The sequence below is a fragment of the Squalius cephalus genome (assembly GCF_949319135.1).
Source record: "Squalius cephalus genome assembly, chromosome: 3".
Classification (NCBI taxonomy): domain Eukaryota; kingdom Metazoa; phylum Chordata; class Actinopteri; order Cypriniformes; family Leuciscidae; genus Squalius; species Squalius cephalus.
In genome coordinates, this window is record NC_137124.1 from 57,292,365 (window position 1) to 57,310,922 (window position 18,558).

Below are 18,558 nucleotides of genomic sequence, written 5' to 3' on the forward strand. Positions count from 1 at the left end.
CATAAGAGACTTCTTTCAAAAACATTAAAAATAGTAATGTTTCCAAACTTTTGACTGGTACTGTATATTTCAAATCTTCTGAAGCCTTATGATAGATCTGTGACAAGAAGTTGTGACAAAGTTGGAGCGAAACGATTGGTTAAGAAGACGTGTCTTCATGCGCCATCATTGAATATATGCAAATAAAAATAGGATTAGAGGGAAACAACTTCTTAAATGCATAATACTTTTTACTTTTTATACTTTAATGGCGTCACTGTTGGAGCTTGACAGACTGGTCCACATTTATATTCATTATATGAACAAAACAGTGTAAAGATTGAGGATCTCACTTCTGGTTTCGGGTTTGGAGTGACATGAAGCTCATCGTTTACTCGTCCTCATGTGTTATTTTATTTCCTTAATGTAAGACAAAATGAGATTTTTTTTTGCAGAAACAACAGTGAAAGTTAATGGGGACTGATGATGTCAAGCTCTAAATATGAACAACAAAAGCACGCAAGTGTTACAGACGTTGTTCATATGACTTGAGACCTATATTTCAAATCTTCTGAAGCCGTATGATAGATCTGTGACAAGAAGTTGTGACAAAGTTGGAGCAAAACGATTGGTTAAGAAGACGTGTCTTCATGCGCCATCACTGAATATATGCAAATAAAAATATGATTTGAGGGAAACAACTTCTTAAATTTCTGCTTTTACCTCGCACAAAGCCAGAAGACTAAGAATATAGCGCATGAACTACTTTTTATACTTTAATGGCGTCACTTTTGGAGCTTGACCGACTGGTCCACATTTACATTCATTATATGAACAAAACAGTGTAAAGATTGAGGATCTCACTTCTGGTTTCGGGTTTGGAGTGATATGAAGGCGGGTAACGGCTCGTTTTTGGTGTTTCCCATTCCTTAAAGAGTCTTTTAACAATCTTTTAAGAGGCGCATGCTGTTTCATCCATGCAGGATTGAGTATGATAGACATGTGCGTTCACTGTTATGTGTGTGTACTGTGTATAATTATTTTCTAGATATAAATACACACGCATGCATGTAAGAAATATTTGCATTTATATTATATATAAATATTTTATATATAAATAACATTTTCTCTTAAATGCATGCATGTGTGTGTGTGTATTTATATATAGAAAATGATTACATAATTTATGTTGGCGATGAATCGTTGCACAGCCCATGTTCACTGGCTAATAGAGTTCATGCAAACATAACGGTGCTTTTGCGAGCTCAACCAGTCATTCCTTGGCGAGTCTCTGTATTAGCGAATACCACTCTGTCCGTTTGCGTGTAATGTATGTGGGTGTTATGATCTGAGCGGGCAGGAGCGGACAGCCTTCGACTCTCACACTCTCACACAGAGCCTCGGCGTTACAGATCACGTACATGCCACAGTCAAAGCTGTTCTGCTGCGAGGGGCTTTGCTCCTCTACAAAAGGCACTTTCTCTCCTAGAAAAGCTTCCAGTTTTGCTGCGATACGTCGTGCGTGCAGTGAGTTTCCTCCATTTTGAGAGTCGAAGTGTGTGAACTGACTGGTGTCTCGTTGATAGAGAAGCAAACTCCAATGGGAGCCGCCGGCCGTCTGATTGGCGTTGTCATTGACCGGCAGAAAAAGCCACTGTCGAGTCGCGAGACTCAGCGGCTCCAGGAACACGGCGAGCTCCTCTTGACTCGAAGCGTACTTGATGAACTGAGCGACTTCGGGGCTGATGAAGCACACCTTCTCGCTCAGACTCTTGAAGCGCTCCGCTGCGAAGTACTCGAAGGCGAAGCCGATGACCTGGTCGTTGAGCCAGTGCGGTCCGTTTAACAGAGCCACATCTGAGCGCCGCAGAAGACTGTCCTGGAAGCTCAACACCACTGGATCCATCCTCAACGCAACACGGCTTACTGTGGGCATGAGAATTCAGAGATTTTACTCATATGTAGTACCATATTAAAGGGGTCATCGGATGCCCATTTTCCACAAGCTGGTATGATTCTTTAGGGTCTTCATGTAAAGTTTGTAACATACTTTGGTTAAAATTCCTCAATGGTTGTGTAAAACAACACCCTTTTTACCTCCTTAAAAAACGACCCGTTTCGGTGCATGTCTCTTTAAATGATAATGAGCAACTGCTACCCCCCCCACACCCCGCCCCCCCCCCGCCTTCTCTTCCATGGGGCAAGTCGACACAAGACACGTAAAGCGTTGGTTTACTTTACACGTAAAGTGTGCCTTGGCGGACAGTATACAAATAGCTGAGGGTGGAAATATGCTAATACGGGAAATATGCTAATAATAGTGGGCGGAGCATGAGCAATATGACATCACATTGCTTAGAAAATCCAAACGGCTTGATTATTGAGAGGCTTTTTGAAGATTAAACAAAAGGAGTGAATGGATTTTTTTCATTGTATGGTGGTTGTGTCCACACACTGCAAAGACACATTTATATGCAAACACTATTTTGCATCCGATGACCCCTTTAATACCATGTTATATGAATCTATTTGTCTATAACAGTGGTATCCAAATGGCAGACCGGGTTCCATCCGGACCGAGGAACATCATTGCGCCATTTTACCGTCAAAACAATGGAGCGGTTCACACCACAAAAGTGCTCAGGGTCATTTACGGTAATGATCTTTCTGAGCTACATTGGCGTTCAAAAGTTTGGGATCTGTACGATTTTTAATATTTTTTAAAATAAGTCTCTTCTGCTCACCAAGGCTGCATTTATTTGATTAAAAATATTTTTTAAAAACTGTAATATTGTGAAATATTATTACAATTTAAAATAACTGTTTTCTATTTTAATATATTTTAAAGTGTAATTTATTCCTGCGATGGTAACGCTGAATTTTCAGCATCATTACTCCAGTCTTCAGAGTCACATGATCATTCAGAAATCATTCTAATATGATGATTTGCTGCTCAAGAAACATTCATTATTATTGAAAACAGGTGTGTACAATTTTTTTTCAGGATTCTTCGATGAATAGAAAGTTCAAAAGAACAGCATTTATTTTAAATATAATCTTTTGTAACATTATAAATGCCTTTACTGACACTTTACTGTTAAATTTAATGCATCCTTGCTGAATAAAAGCATGAATTTTTTTCATTTCTTTTCGAAAAAAAAAAAAATTACTGAGCCCAAACTTTTAAACGGTAGTGTATAATGTTACAAAAGCTTTCTATTTCAGATAAATGCTGTTCTTTTGAACTTTCTATTCATCAAAGAATCCTGAAAAAAAAAAAAGAAGTAAACAACTGTTTACAAGAGACCGGACAAAGGAAGTTGCAATAGTCTTTACTATTGTAATAATGTATATCAGAGTGAAACGGCTTCTCAAACAAATGTAGAACAAATGTAGGGCGGGCTTTATTTTGTCTGCGGGAATTGATTGGATGGTTGTGGTTTGCTATTGGTGGATCTCATGTGAGTGACAGGTTGCCCCGCCCTCGCGCCAGTAAACACGTCATTAGAGAAGAGAAGTCGTTGCAAGAGGGAGGGGAAGTTATTTGATTCAAGATTGCGAGACACATGAATTAAAACTATAATAATGTGCACACATAAATAATTTATACTAAATATTCCATAAAAAACAACAAGAATAGTCTATTTTTATTTCATGCTGACGTCAACCATCTATCTTTTATTCTACTTTCTATTTTTCTTACCACTCTATTGCAATTAATTTACTTCTAGTACATCCTCTGACTCCCTGTATTATATGTAGGTAACTTTAAAATGATAGACTATTTAAACTGTTATTTATTTTAAACGTGCTCACCATAACTTTAAGTTGTCTTATGTGTCTCATTGCACAATCACTAGTAAGTTACTGCACTGCGCAATGACACAGGCCAAACAAACACGATCACATCTCAAAGCTCACTGCATTCTTCATCTGTTTAAAAATCACATCGACAACATATTGTTTGTTACCTTGCAAAAGAAACAGTCCCCAAAGTAAGCCTTCATAACGTCCACCTTCCTCTACCACAAGCGCGATGAGGGCAGGTGCCGTAAACCGCTTCTGTTGTCATAGAAAATGTCGCGCTTCTACACTTTTTGCAACAGTGTTGAGGGGGAGGGCACGTACACGCCTTTTTCCAATGCCAGACGGTGATTGGCTTACCACAGCGTGACGCAACTAGCACGTACTGCCTGTCTGAAAGGCAGCCGCCGCCCATCGCCGCAACTGACTCCGCCCATTCCGCAGCGAGTACGCGCAGCGCGCGTCTGGACGCTGATGAGAAGCAGCACTGATTAAGCAGAAAAAAAACAGAAAGGAGTTTCAAGCGAGCGACTCCCACGAGAAAAGAAACGCCGCACTGTTCGGAAATTTCAATGGGAAGAAGATTGTAGTCATTTTTTTAATCAATATGGCAGAGTGGCACGTATGTTCGGACACGGGAAAGTTGCAACGGATAATTTGAGAGAGAGAGAGACAATTCTGGGATATTAGTGGACTCGAGCTGCGCTGGATTTGATCCGTCCTTAAAGGAGAAGCGCAGCAAACACTGGATTTTTTTTTTTTTTTTTACACTGAACTCATAGAGGTGAGATTTGATGTGTTGAAATTATTTTCACTTATGCTTTCGGCGAATTACACAAACTAACTTATCCTGACTCGAAGTTTCCCTGCATCTCCTGCTTTATGTCTATGGTTACTGCGCGCGCTAACTCGTGGCACACGAAATGTGCAAAACAATATTGTGATATTTCTTTTGATTCAGTGTCAGCAGACACCAGCATAACTAGTGAATGGTGCTACTGGTTTAAATGTGTTAGGATAACTTTAAGTTGGCATTTATGTGCGGCTGAATAAACAGCCTTATTTAAGGTGTGACAGATGTCATGGGTGGAGGTGATGAGGATGATGATGATGGTTCATTTATTATTGAAGACTCACTTCAGTCCCAGTACTGCAGTAATCATGGGCCAAATCTGCACAGTCATCCGGACCCAGTCACAATGTTTCATTTCTCTCTCTCTCTCTCTCTCTCTCTCTCTCTCTCTCTCTCTCTCTCTCTCTCTCTCTCTCTCTCTCTCTCTCTCTCGTTTTAAAAGTGTGTGGCCACTTTAAATCAAGAGTTAAAGGTGTGTGAATGTCATTGCATTGCAAGTGGCATCTGCAAACAAACGATGCTACAGATTTTCTCAGAACTAAACTTCACTTTTCTGAACCGTTTCGCGTGACTTTTAACCTGGAATCTGGGATTTTTAGTGGATAAGTCAGTTCACCTCAAGTTCACTCAGGTGTCACCACAGGTGTAGCTCATCACATTAACTTATCAACATGTTCCAGTGACATTTGACTATCACAGAGTGTCCAAATCAAGTAGTTTTTAAAGTCCCCATGAAATAAATTGTTTTTGTCTTTTAGAAAAAAAGAAAGATTTTGGGGTTTTATTATGAATATGTTAGTCTTACTGTTATCTATAAGCTAGTGTGCTCCAAAACCATGACAAAATTCCCATTAAAAAAAGATATAGGCTAAGCATTACAGTCTCTCTTCCGCCAATACGGATCAATGATTTTGATGACATCATTCTGCACTTGAGCTTCTCATCATATTTCCTGTCCAATCAAATGCTCCCTAGAATCTGAAGCTCCGCCCCTGACATTATAAACGTAGTTTTTGAAGCTGAAATCGGTCACTTTTCACACATTTACTATTTTCTACATGGTGAATGGCACATAGTGCACTATATAGGGGATAGTGAATGATCCAGACAGTGTAATTGTGGCACATAGTGCACTATATAGGGGATAGTGAATGATCCAGACAGTGTAATTGTGGCACATAGTGCACTATATAGGGGATAGTGAATGATTCAGACAGTGTAAATTGAATTCTGCACAGATTGCTGTATTTTAAAGTGATATAGATGAGATTATGAGGAGAAACGATTAGAGATGTTGGAGAAAACTGTGGCTTTATCGAGCTCAATGGCTCTAGCCGAGCTGTGATATAAACAAAACGCTATTGGGTATTTCAAAAAAGGGGCGGAGCTGTTGGATATGCCCCGCCCCTTCTTGATTCAGTGGGCGTTTAAACATCAATATATCTGTTGTTTATCATTTGAAACCTATCAAACGCTTTTGTTTTGCATGCTCTTGAAAATGAATACCACTTGGTTTGATACTTTATTTATTTAAATGCAGTTCATTTATTGTTCCTTAAATGTCCAAATGCTGTTTGGGATCACTTCACATTTTATCACCGAGTTCCTGAGGAAAGTTTGCTCTTGTTGGTGACAGTGTTGTTTCCCAGCACAGGTGATGTGAGGAATGTGAAGGGTTTGTCTCAGCTGTTTAGAGATTGTGCCAAGACATGACTTTACTCTGACAACTGGCCTTGTATACGACACCCCAGATATGAGCTAGTGTGGTCTGCATGCATGCTTTTGAAACCGATTCATAAGTTAACACTGTTACTGTCCTAAATGCATGAGCTTACAAGAAAGCACTGTGCCAGTGGTGAAATCATAGTCCTGAGTTATTGTACTCATGTATTAACATGACACTTATTTTAAGCATATACCATGTTTGCTGTCATTTCATGTCAAACAACAAGAAAAAACTAAAAAGCCTACTACGACCTTTCGTTCAAATTCATAAGATTCTTGAGATGTCTTTATAGAGAGGCTTTCAGTCTGAAACCAAATCACATCACAGGTTTAAAATTCCTAGTTATTAAATATTAACACCGAGCAGAAATAGAAGTTGCATCATAGAGCCTGGAGGGAAAGGTAAAGCCGGATGAGAATCACTCAAACACGCATTTTAGGGACTATCGTTTTTCTGCATTCTGTTATAGTTGCGAAGTTACATTTTATTAAACAAAAAGCATGTCTAATTAATTGAAATCATGAAGCTTACACGGTTTAACAATAATTTATTAAAAGTTTAGGCTAATCCTCCATTATTCCGTTTTATTTAGATTTTAATAATCATTTAATTAATTCTTAAAACTTTAACTTTTGTGTTGTCTTTTAATTTTTCAGGATTTATGATTTAATACAAAAATTTATCATCAAAAACTGTGGTAATCAAATGAAGGCATAAAACATTGCTAATTTAATTAATATCCTACATGTAATCAAAGGAAAAGGCAACAATTTATTTAATCTTTTAGCAAAGCACTGCATAGCAAATGTTACCTGTTGAAATTAAGAAAATTAATAATTAAGAAAAATGATCAAATTCCTTTAAAAATCAAGTTTTAATGATTTTATTATTATTATTATTATTATTACTACTACTTTGAGAAGTACAGCCTAATGTATGCTAGTAATATATTTCTGTCAAAATTTCTTCAAGTTAGACATTTTATTTGACAGGTTGTCGTGAACACCTTTGGGTTTCTTTTTGTATATAATTTGATAATTTTTATTAAATGAAATGGTGAAGTGACTGAAGTTTGTCCTCATATAGTGAGACTATAAAATATAAAAACTTTAAATAGCAATATTTAGTGGATATCATGATTTGATTAAGTGTTTTGGCCTCAGTTTGAGATATTCTTATTATATATTTTTAGCTATAAATGGCAGAAGCGTTTTACTGTAAATTCCTTCTTTTACGACTGGATTCCAGTCCGCCCCTGTTTTCCGCATGCCGGAAATCATTGGGTACTGTAGTGTATGACTCTGTATGATGAGTCTAGCTTGTAGGAGAAATCTGGAGCATTTTTGGACCACAACAATAAGAGGAAACTGCCATAGGAAGTAGTGAAACTCACGGCCATCAAGTTGCCTGGATTTGACTTTGAATGGGACCCGGTAATCCATAATTCAGGCCCTGACGCTACAGAAACACTGAGTTCAATGATCTGATGAAACCTTGAAGTCCCCCTGTGGTGGAAATCAAGCTTTTAATGTTGTTTTTAATATGCTGTAAGACAAATCATGTGTAAATTCATCAGTCGACACCATTGCTGAGTATTTTCTCCTTAAAACTGCAGTGAACCAAAGACAGTCTCAAAAACACGCTTTGAAATCGCTGGTGTTTCTGACGTCACAAACTACCTTGTAACCAATCAGATCAACGTGTGATCGTCAACCAGTGGATCTCTGAGCTGAGTGAGTGAGTGGAGGCGGGGCTCATTTGCATATTCATAGAACTGCGTATACTAAATGAGGCAAGGGTGTCGAATTACATTCAAGATATTTTAAGGCATGAAGAAATTTTTTTTTTTCAAGAAAACCCATTTAAATATGTAATTTTGGTGATCAAAGATTAGTTTTAAGGGGTAAAATATTAATTTTTTAGTGCATTTCTCAGTTTGTGTGTAAAAACCATGAACGAGTGTTTTATGCAAGTGGACTTTTGGGTAAAAAAAACCCCTGTGATTAAACATATATTAAACACATTCAATTGTTGGCCTCAGATTTAGCTGACGTGTGGATCTCTGAGCTGAGTGAGTGAGTGGAGGCGGGGCTCATTTGCATATTCATAGAACCGCGTATACTAAATGAGGCAAGGATGTCGAGTTATATTCAAGCTGTTTTAAGGCATTAAGAATATTTTTTTCAAGGAAAAAGCGTTTAAATATGTCGTTTTTGGATGAGTTTTAAGGGATAAAATGATTGACTACAGGAGGACTTGCATCTAAACCAACCAAGCATAAGCTGTTTTATCATCACATTTATGTCTTAAATATTTCTCTCTTGAATATGTCAGCTGTACTTCAGACAGTAAGTTATTTAGCTGAATTGCAAATTGCAGACAGCTGTAAGCAGACGGACAGCTGAAAGGGAGTATGGCTCATATTCCCGCCTGTAAATAACTGGAAACAACAGTAATTATTACTTTTACCATTTGTCCGAAGCCGTTCTGTATCTCAGACACAGGCTAATGCGCGTTGACAGTTCATTGTTCGGTTACCAGCCAAGCCAATTTTTGTATAAAGATGTTCATGCGATTGCCGTCTTATTTTGCTTACTTTGTGCATTTTGTCTTCAGAAATATGTGTATTGGCTCTCCAAATTGACCACAATATGTGCCAGTCCTAAATTATCATTGAGCAATAAATCATCGTGGATTTAAGGATCTTACAGGCTGTAATTTTTCTTGGAGCTTGTTTTTGAGATGATCTGAAATTCAAAGCTTGGTGTTATGTTTGTCCAATCCAAACAAATATTTGGAGTGGATTTGGATGTCATTCAGGTCCATGTGTTGTTTAATTCCAGAACTTACATTTTCAAATGACTTTTAAGCCTCTTTAAACTCCCAGCAAAATCATTCACTGAGAACATTATTTATGAAGAGTTACGATGGTTTTTCCTCATAGATCGTGACATTCACGCAAAATTGAAAACTCTGTCATCCGTTGTTCACCCTCATGTCGTTCCAAACGCATTAGTCTTTCGTTCATCACTTGAAACGCATATGAAAATGTGTTTAATGAAACCTGAGAGATTTCTAGCCCTCTGCTGAAGGTTCATTCACGTTGATACTCCAAAAAAAAGTTCATAAAAACATTGTAAAAGCAATGCATATGAATTTAATTCTAGTCTTCTGAAGAGACACAATTGCTTTATGCTTTTATAAACATTGATCAGCGTTGAACATCATTGGTTCTCATGGGTCAAGCACATTTGAGCTTCTGCTTAACATATTTGATGTGCTTTATGTGTCTGTGTTGATCAGTGATTATGTGAATGAAAGCCTAAATTAAATCTGTTCATATTTTTGTTCAAGACTTTCTTTTATCTCTTTCTGAACTTTTTGAAAACTTGTTGAAGTTTTGGGTGATTTGAGGTGACATGTCAAATTTTTTGTTTCGAAGATGAACGAAAGTCGTATATGGGTTTGAAACGACATGAGAATTTAATATTTGGGGAAAACTAACCCTTTAAGTATAATAGTATTTATATAGTGTAAGATAACTTTAATTTATTATAAACCATTCTCTTGCATATTGATTAAAACTCTAGATGTACAACAAGTGACTTCCTAATGCTTCACATTAAAGATTTAGATGATATTTTGATAAAAGTTTTACTCCTTTAAGGTGTGTAAAAAAAAGAAAAAGAAAAAGTTTACCACTTGAAGTAGTTTCACATGAGATGATGGTATATCATTTTTAAGACAAATATTTTTTTTCTAAACTGTTATTTTCTAATTTAAATCTTAAGAATAGATATTTTTTTTACTTAAGATTAAGACAAAACATAAGAAGAATTCAAATTCTTGAAAATTCTCCTAAATTATTTGTAAATAACCTCTTAAAGTGAGGATAACCTCCAACTTCTCAAAATCCCAAAAGATAAGATGTTTAATGAACTTATTGGGCTGCTTAAAATATTAACACTAGCTACATAAGGCACTATTATTAGGGATGTGCCTGAGTAATCTGTGTGATGCGACTTTTTTATTTTTTGCTGAATTCGAAATTGAGATTTCAAAAACAAATCCAATAGGGACCTTTTTCTATTTTTTTGTTGTTGTACTTACGTCATTTTTGGCACAATTTAGCACATAAGAGAGCGACATATGTCTTGTAATTTATATTAAGAAATTTCTTAACCTCGTGATTTTTCGGGAATCCAGCCTTTGAGTCTTAGAAATAGGCTTGGGTCTCGTTTTCTTCATCCATTTTGCTGTCTTCGAGGTGAAAATAGCAAGTCCAGTCATTTAGAAAAGTAAAAATATTTCCTCTGCAAACAGTGAGATTTAAGGCATTATTCATGTTTGTAGCGTTTCAGGTTTTGTTCAAACTCCTAAACTTGATTATGATCAGTAGTGATGTTTTGAAATAGTTTGGATGTAATAGTAAGCCAGCTTAAGGAGGTAAAGAAGGTGGCTGTCTGCTCTTGATGAATGTGCCGCAGCAATAACCTCTTAAAGTTACGATAACCTCCAACTTCTCAAAATCCCAAAAGATAAGATGTTTAATGAACTTATTGGGCTGCTTAAAATATTAACACTAGCTACATAATGCACTATTATTAGGGATGTACCTGAGTAATCTGTGTGATCGACTTTGATTTTTTGCTGAATTCGAAATTGAGATTTCAAAAATAAATCCAATAGGGATCTATTTATTTTATTTATTTATTTATTTATTTATTTATTTTTATGTCATTTTTGGCACGATTTAGCACATATGAGAGCAACATGTCTTAAGAAATTTCTTAACCTCGTGATTTTGAAATTTTTCAGGAATTTTGAGTCTTAGAAATAGGCTTGGGTCTCGTTTTCTTCATCCATTTTGCTGTCTTCGAGGTGAAAATAGCAAGTCCAGTCATTTAGAAAAGTAGAAATATTTCTTTAGCAAACAGTGAGATTTAAGGCATTATTCATGTTTGTAGCGTTTCAGGTTTTGTTCAAACTTTTCCCCGAACTATTAAGCATGTTTTATTAGATTGTCCTGGACTTAATAGCCTACAAGTAGAATGTTCTTTTATGAAGTTACTTCACTTAAGGACTTATTTAGGAAGATTATGCCTGAAAAGGTTTTTGATTTTTTTTAATCATATGTTAATTAAAAAAAAAAAATCTTGTATAATATGACTTGCTGTTTCTGTTTGTTTGGTTTTTATTGTATTTATATGATATTTTTGCCATGAAAATAGCTTTGAATGCTCAAAACAATCTGAATCTGAACCTTTGTTCAAACTCCTAAACTTGATTATGATCAGTAGTGATGTTTTGAAATAGTTTGGATGTAATAGTAAGCCAGCTTAAGTAGGTAAGTAGGTGGCTGTCTGCTCTTGATGAATGTGCCGCAGCAGAACAGGTGTTGACAAGCCACTTTTTGTAGTCTGAGGCCCCAGTAAAGGGGGCACTAAAACTGGGCCGTTTCTCTAAAGTACAGGATCGTAAGGGAAAAGTGGGGCAGCTCTGACCTTCTTATCACAGTGAGAAGAGACCGCACCTGAATCTAGTTGAGTTAAATGGTCAGTCTTCACCAGTCCTGCTCAATATCTCTCTTTCAGTGTTTGACGGGCCGCAGAAAAATGCCAGAAACTGCTGTTTGACGGGTAGGAAAGATGGCTTTATCGTGTCTCAAATCTTGGATACCATCTTAACTTGAGCACTCAAAGGCAACAAAAACAGGGAAAGGCTGTAAATATACATTTAATTTTTAGTGTAACCAGTAAATTAGTTGTGGCGAACCTCCTGTTACATCATGTTCTGACGTTCTTCTGACCCCTAGTTATTTTCTTTCTTTTAGGACATAGTCACAAACATACAAAGAACAGCTTACTCTATTTCATGCAACAAAAGTGGATGGTGATTATACTGTCAAGCTTCAAAAAGGACAATAAAGTAACATTAAAGCTCCATAAAACTGTGGCCTAACCATGCATGATGCAACAACATTCCAGCTGCGATTTATCTGTCCACACTGAGCACTTTTCCTTGTGGATCTTGAGAGATTTATCATATAATAAGTTTTCTAAAACTCCCACAATGAATTTCGTCTCGTCCATCCATGTGTAAAGTTTAATACTCACATCTTTATAATTTACTTGTATAGTACGAGACAGAGGAAAAACATGAAAGGAAGGAACAAAACATAAACAGCTTTTCAAAACAAAACATAAACAGATTTTCAGGATAGTTCACAAACGTTCATGCATCCACACCAGTAGGTGTCAGCACTTGTTTGCTCATCAGTCACTGTGGCTAGTGGTTTCCCAAAGTTACTAGCCACTCAATTTTGGCATAAATACCATGGGGAAAAACTGCTATATAGATTTTTTTTTATATTATCTCATAATTTTGCAGCAGGTTTATTAGGCTACTGTCACTTTGAGTCCTGACGCACAGATCCATTATACTGTTACACATGCGTTTTTCTTTCTCAACTGTTTACATTCACTTAAGGCGAGACACTACAGGTGAATAGGGTAACATTTTTAACTAGCAGATATCACCATGAAACTTTCCCAGTTGATTACCTACATTAAGATGAGGAAAAAAATGTATTACAAGTTTTCTGTAATTTAATGTTTAAATATGCAAATTAGGCAATATCTAATTAAATATGCGCTAATTTGCACAGATTTTCAAAAAAAAACTAAATCTGAGTATTGGATGAAGCCAGGTTAAAAATGATTTTTTCATTGTGTTCACATATTAGATGGGAAAAAAATTACGGATATCTACTTTTGTTATCCTGTAAATCAGAATATACTGTCAATAGCCTTAAAAAAAGGATTTTCGCCATGTGTTTTGGAATAAAATGTTATATAAATCAGGCTAGGAATAATATATTTACAAATCCCTCTGTAAATGTCTTCATAATATAACTAGGTACAAGACTGGAGAGTTTGGTGTATATCGGTGCTACTGAAGTGGAGATTTCGGAGAGAAAAGTCATTTTGAGAAAACGGGCTTTAAAGATTTATCATCAGCCAATGAGATTGCGCATTCAGCCCTTTTACTTTCACGATTGGTTGCTGATAAAAAGGAAATGACCATATTTGGATCCGACAGCATTGTACAGGAGAGAGAGAGCTTTCTAACGGTGTGTGTGATGACAGGGTGCAGACAGCGATCGCGGAGCGGTGTGATGATTAAGAACGGCAACTTTTGTTGAATTTAGGAGAAATCTACAGACGCAAACAGACAAAGTGTAGTAAAATAAAGACCTAAATGTGTATTTCTGACTTTTTTCACCACAAGTCTGAAAGAAGACATGTTATTGAAGACAAATCTCCAAAAATCTCAAAATTGACCAGTAAAAAAAAACGATGTTTTTGCCTGCCGTGTCTCGCCTTAAAACATAACTGAATGTGTTTGTGAATACTCACCCAGACCGCCAACTTTACAATTATTTTGTGTGTATTTGACCGCTTAAGCGCAATAAGCTGCAAAAAATAACTCAATTTAGTCCTGAGAAGCGGCTTTATGTGCGCACACTTTGGGTGTTTGAGCATGAGTCAAATAATGTGCAATACATGCAATTCCACGCTGAAGTTCAAGCCCTGTTGCACCAACAAATGAAAGGATCAAAAGAAAGGAGTGAGTGAGGAGAGGCGGGTTTGTGTTGAGAGAGAAAGCGCTGCTGGTATCGTGTATCTATTCTGTGGGAAATGGGTATTGGAAGCGTTTCAGATATTTCAGCCTTTATGTATTGAAAAATCTATATTTTTGACAACACTACATTGCACTTAGTTTATTAATTCAGATGCCTTTTTAAAAGACTACAATTGAAACGTGTAGGTTATATATTATAAAGTTCAACCCGCCGAAGTGGCTAGCAGGAGTGACTGGCGGATGCTAATGTCAAGCCCTGGGTGTCAGTATTAAGACCATTAAGTCCATTGCTGTTGGAACAAACAGAAACTTAGACATCAAGAAATCAAAAAGGACCAAATGGATTCTTATTTTTCTCTGGAATGATGCAGTGATTATTACAAATTATTTATCCATGCACATGTAAAAAAAAAAAAAAAAAAAAAAATCACATGCCCCCATAGTCTTTAATTAAAAATATAAATGTGCCCTAACTGGATAATAATCAATCACCTCCATCAACTTTTAACTTGAATGAGATTGCTGCAGTTATCAAACGTCAATGATCCGATCAACGGACAAAATCAAGTCCCAGCCTATAGCTATCAGGTAGTTTCCTTATACTGGTGTAGGCTATTTTCTACATTCATTAAAGTTAATTTAACCAGTAAAGTACATAGTTTCAGTGTGTAGTAGAATTATGAGAATTGGGACACAGTCCAAGACTTGAAACATGTCAAACCAGTGGTGTAAATGAATCTCATTTAATGTTTTTGTTACTTTTAGGCCTTTGTTTGGATTCTCTTTTTTTCATTTGTAGAGTTTGGCTGTAATGGAAACAGGAAATTATAGGCCTTATCGTGACTGACATGAAGTTGGAGCAACCATATTTTCATTTAGTGTAGTTTAACCATTGTTACATCTTAAATTGCACCTTTAAATAACTCCTGGACCATTCATTTGTGTGAGGAGGGTCCAGAATTAACTTAACTCTTAACTAATGCTTTAAACTGTACAGGGAACCCCAGTTTGTACATCACTATAATATTAAAGGTTAAAATGAACTGATTTGCAGGCTGTTTACTTTACATCTAAGTTATAATAATACTGAAATTGTTTCTACTAATTTTTTTACATAAATATTTAAACAGTATCTTTCATAAAAACATCAAGGATTTATTCAAACACATTTATTATTGATGTAAAACTACAATGAAAATGCAATATAGTGCATATATTTAGCAAAATACTCCTTTCAAAGCTCATATTTCTAGTTGACTAACAGGTTTTTGGACATTGAAAGGGTTTTCTAAGGTAACATTGACATTGTTTACAAGCTGTTTTATTGACGTCTTTCCACAGTTGAAACGCTGATTGAGCGATTACATGTGAATTGATATGGATTTCGGTAAGTTGTACTGTATCTTTAAACACACCGTCTGATGTTCATTCATGTTCATGTTGTGTTGTAACTAGTAGTAAAGCTGTAGAGATGATCGGTATACTTCACGTCACTTGAACTGTCACATTTAAACTAAACACTCAAAATTGTTTGAATTTCGTAATAAAATTGACAGAATTTAAAAGCTGAGACTTTTTGTTTCATATCAAAAGTAACAAAGCACAGAGTTTACTGAGCTTTATTGGATGGGAGACGCAATGCAAAGTTTTGTTCATTCATGAACTGAAAACAGGATAGACGGGAAAAAACGATTCTTGAAATCTAAGAATCAAGATCTGTATTTGGAAGTTTACAAAGGAAAACTAATATTCATTTTGTGTGCAAAGATGTTACCAAACAGTGTAGTCTTAAAGGAGACACACCCCTCTTAAATGGAGTGTTTAAAGGGGTGGTTGATTATGATTTCACTTTTCTAACTTTAGTTGGTGTGTAATGTTGCTTTTTGAGCATAAACAACATCTGCAAAGTTACAACGCTCAAAGTTCAAAGCAAAGGGATATATTTGCTTTTAAAGAAATTGCTTTTTAAGGACTACAACAAACTTTATTCCTCCCGGGTTAGTGACATCACCAACCCTAAAATTTACATGAACCCCGCCCCCGGGGAACGCTATTTATTGATTTTCATGACAGGATATGCTAATCAATGACTAGAAGATAGTTAACTCCACATCAGCTACTTAAATTCATCAAAAATTCAGAAATGTTGTCTACATGTTGTCACTTCTTCTTGAGTCTCTCCATCATTGTCTGACTCCAGTTTGAACATAAAAAGCTTAAAGTTTTTGAAATGTTCAGTGCATGTGTGTGTGAGGTAAAAGGACACAAGCTGTTGAAGCTCCGCCCCCTGTGCCGGGAGCAGCAGCTCATTTGCATTTAAAGGAACAGACACAAAAACGGTGCGTTTTGGCTCACCCTCAAAAAGTTAAAATTTTAACATGCTGTATAAAAATATCTGTGGGGTATTTTGAGCTAAAACTTCACATACACACTCTGGGGACATCAGAGACTTATTTTACATCTTGTGAAAAGGGCATTATACCACCCCTTTAAATCAGAGGCCAATAATTGGTGTAGAAAATGGCCCTTTATTTATTAAATTACAGCAGTTTTTAATGTAAAAATCCTACAATCATTATAAATGCACCAAAAAAATAAAAAATGCAATTCATGACCATTTAAAACAAACAAACAAGTAATTGTAATGGACTGAATTAGCATGCAATTCATGGAATAACCCTCTGAATGTGTGTGATTGTATTTGTTCCTTCAGGGGTTAATAATATCAGTGAAGTCCAGCTATCTGGTGTGTGTTTGTTCATCCTTCTGCTGGGCTTCTTGTGCCCTCAGGCCTCGTTCTGCTCAGTCTCGCTGTTTGTCCTGAAGCAGAGCTTTCTAAAGGGGAAATGGTGTGTGCATAATCCTTGTTACTGATATATCCAGCCTCAAAACATCTCATTATCTCCCCGTAATCCTCATTCAACTCGCAACGTGTCTTAACCGGGTATAAGTATGCAAAAAATACTCGCAGCTATTCTGGAGGTGTTTGATTTTGAGATTTTGGACCAATGAGATTTCATTGTGGGCGGAGCTATCCAGAATAATGTGTTGTTTTTTTTGTTTTTACACAGACCGTGATCACTTTCTGTATTGTTAAAGGGTTAGTTCACCCAAAAATGGAAATTCTGTCATTAATCACTCGCCCTCATGTTGTTCCAAACACTTAAGACTTATGTTCATCTTCTGAACACAAATGAAGATGTTTTTGATGAAATCTGAGAGATTTCTGCACCTCCATTGACAGCTACGCAACTACCACTTTGACGCTTCAAAAAGTTCATAAAGAGATTGTAAAAGTAATCCATATTTTCTAAAGAGACATGATCACTTTATTCGATAAAATATTGAATTTAGGCTTCATGAATTTAACAGGATGGATTTTGATTGGCTGTCAATATTTTTATCACTCCTCAGTTGGAAAAATAGCTTTCCAAAAATATTGTTTCTCTGTGCCGTTATTGCATTTATTTTGCATTACATTTAGAATGATTTTTACAACTATATCTTTGCCATTATAAAGTTATAATGCCATTTTATTGCTCTTGGTGTGAATGTCCCTTTAGAGTCACAGTGCAACACCAAATTTCTAGTTTCCCTGTTTTGTTTCCTATCAGAATCTAGCTGGAATAAGGTGGGAGCTAATTATGACTTTAGGGAAGGCGGTTTACTGCATCTGTTTTCATTCGGTACACGAAAAAGCGTAGTGTGTTAAAGGTGCGGCATGCTCATTAAAGTCAATATGAACACAATAATGTCATGTTTTGGTTTTGGATCTGACTCACTCTTCCTGTGCCGCCCATGTTGGGGTCTTTGTCCCGGCAACGGGCGCCATGGAGAGGACGGGAAAAGTACCATTGCCATGGTTGCTTACATGCCAGGCCTCCACCTCTCTAACTCGCTCACTGATTTCTCTCTTGTTCTTTATTATTATTAAAGGTTTATTTCACCCAAAAGTGCTGTCATCATTTACTCATGTCGCTCCAAACCTGTTTCATTCGTCATCAAAACACAAATGAAGATTTTTTTTTTTTTTTAATTTGAATGAAATCTGAGATCTGCATTGACAGCTACGCAACTTCCACTGACGCTTCAAAAAGTTCATAAAGAGATTGTAAAACTAATCCATATGAATTGAGTGGTTTAGTTCAAGTTCAAATCGCTTTATATGATGAACAACAGATTGAATTTTAGGCTGTCATTCACATAAAAGCATTGATCAGCGAACATAAACACAAGCTCAATCTCACTTGCAAGAACAAAACTCATTGGTTCTTGCTGAAGCTCAAATGTGCTGCGTAACACGAAAACGAACCCTATTGGTTCTCGCACATCAAGCAAGCATGCTTGATCTTCCATTTACCATAATTGATGTGCGTTTATGAATGTTTGTCAATTTTTATGTACAATTTTAATTTTTAAGCACCAGTAACGCTACTATGAGAATCTCTATATTGCCAGTTCCTTGAGCTTTCTTGGCCTCTCATTAGCATGCTAAAACTACCGATTTTGTTGACGGTCTTCATCAGCTGTTGTTGTGCTGAGGTAAAGCTGT

The 18,558-nt window shown here is 36.4% G+C and overlaps 2 protein-coding genes across 9 annotated transcripts in view; one reads left to right on the forward strand and one right to left on the reverse strand.

Annotated features, from left to right (window-relative positions):
* Positions 1-535: 535 nt before the first annotated feature.
* Positions 536-4,061, reverse strand: senp8 (SUMO peptidase family member, NEDD8 specific). The gene is made up of 2 exons (XM_079864943.1): positions 3,951-4,061; positions 536-1,905 (listed from the first exon to the last, which is right to left on the reverse strand). The coding sequence occupies exon 2, from the start codon at positions 1,883-1,885 to the stop codon at positions 1,253-1,255; it is 633 nt and encodes a 210-aa protein (XP_079721069.1). The 5' UTR covers positions 1,886-1,905; positions 3,951-4,061; the 3' UTR covers positions 536-1,252.
* Positions 4,062-4,208: 147 nt separating this feature from the next.
* Positions 4,209-18,558, forward strand: part of myo9aa (myosin IXAa) — a 178,714-nt gene continuing 164,364 nt past the window's right edge. For 5 of the 8 annotated variants that reach the window (XM_079864914.1, XM_079864908.1, XM_079864913.1 and 2 more), the window contains exon 1: positions 4,224-4,567. The gene's annotated coding sequence lies outside the window, so the exon portion shown is untranslated. Of the gene's footprint in view, positions 4,568-18,558 lie in introns of all 8 variants that reach the window. The other 3 variants (XM_079864907.1, XM_079864909.1, XM_079864912.1) reach the window with 1 other exon arrangement.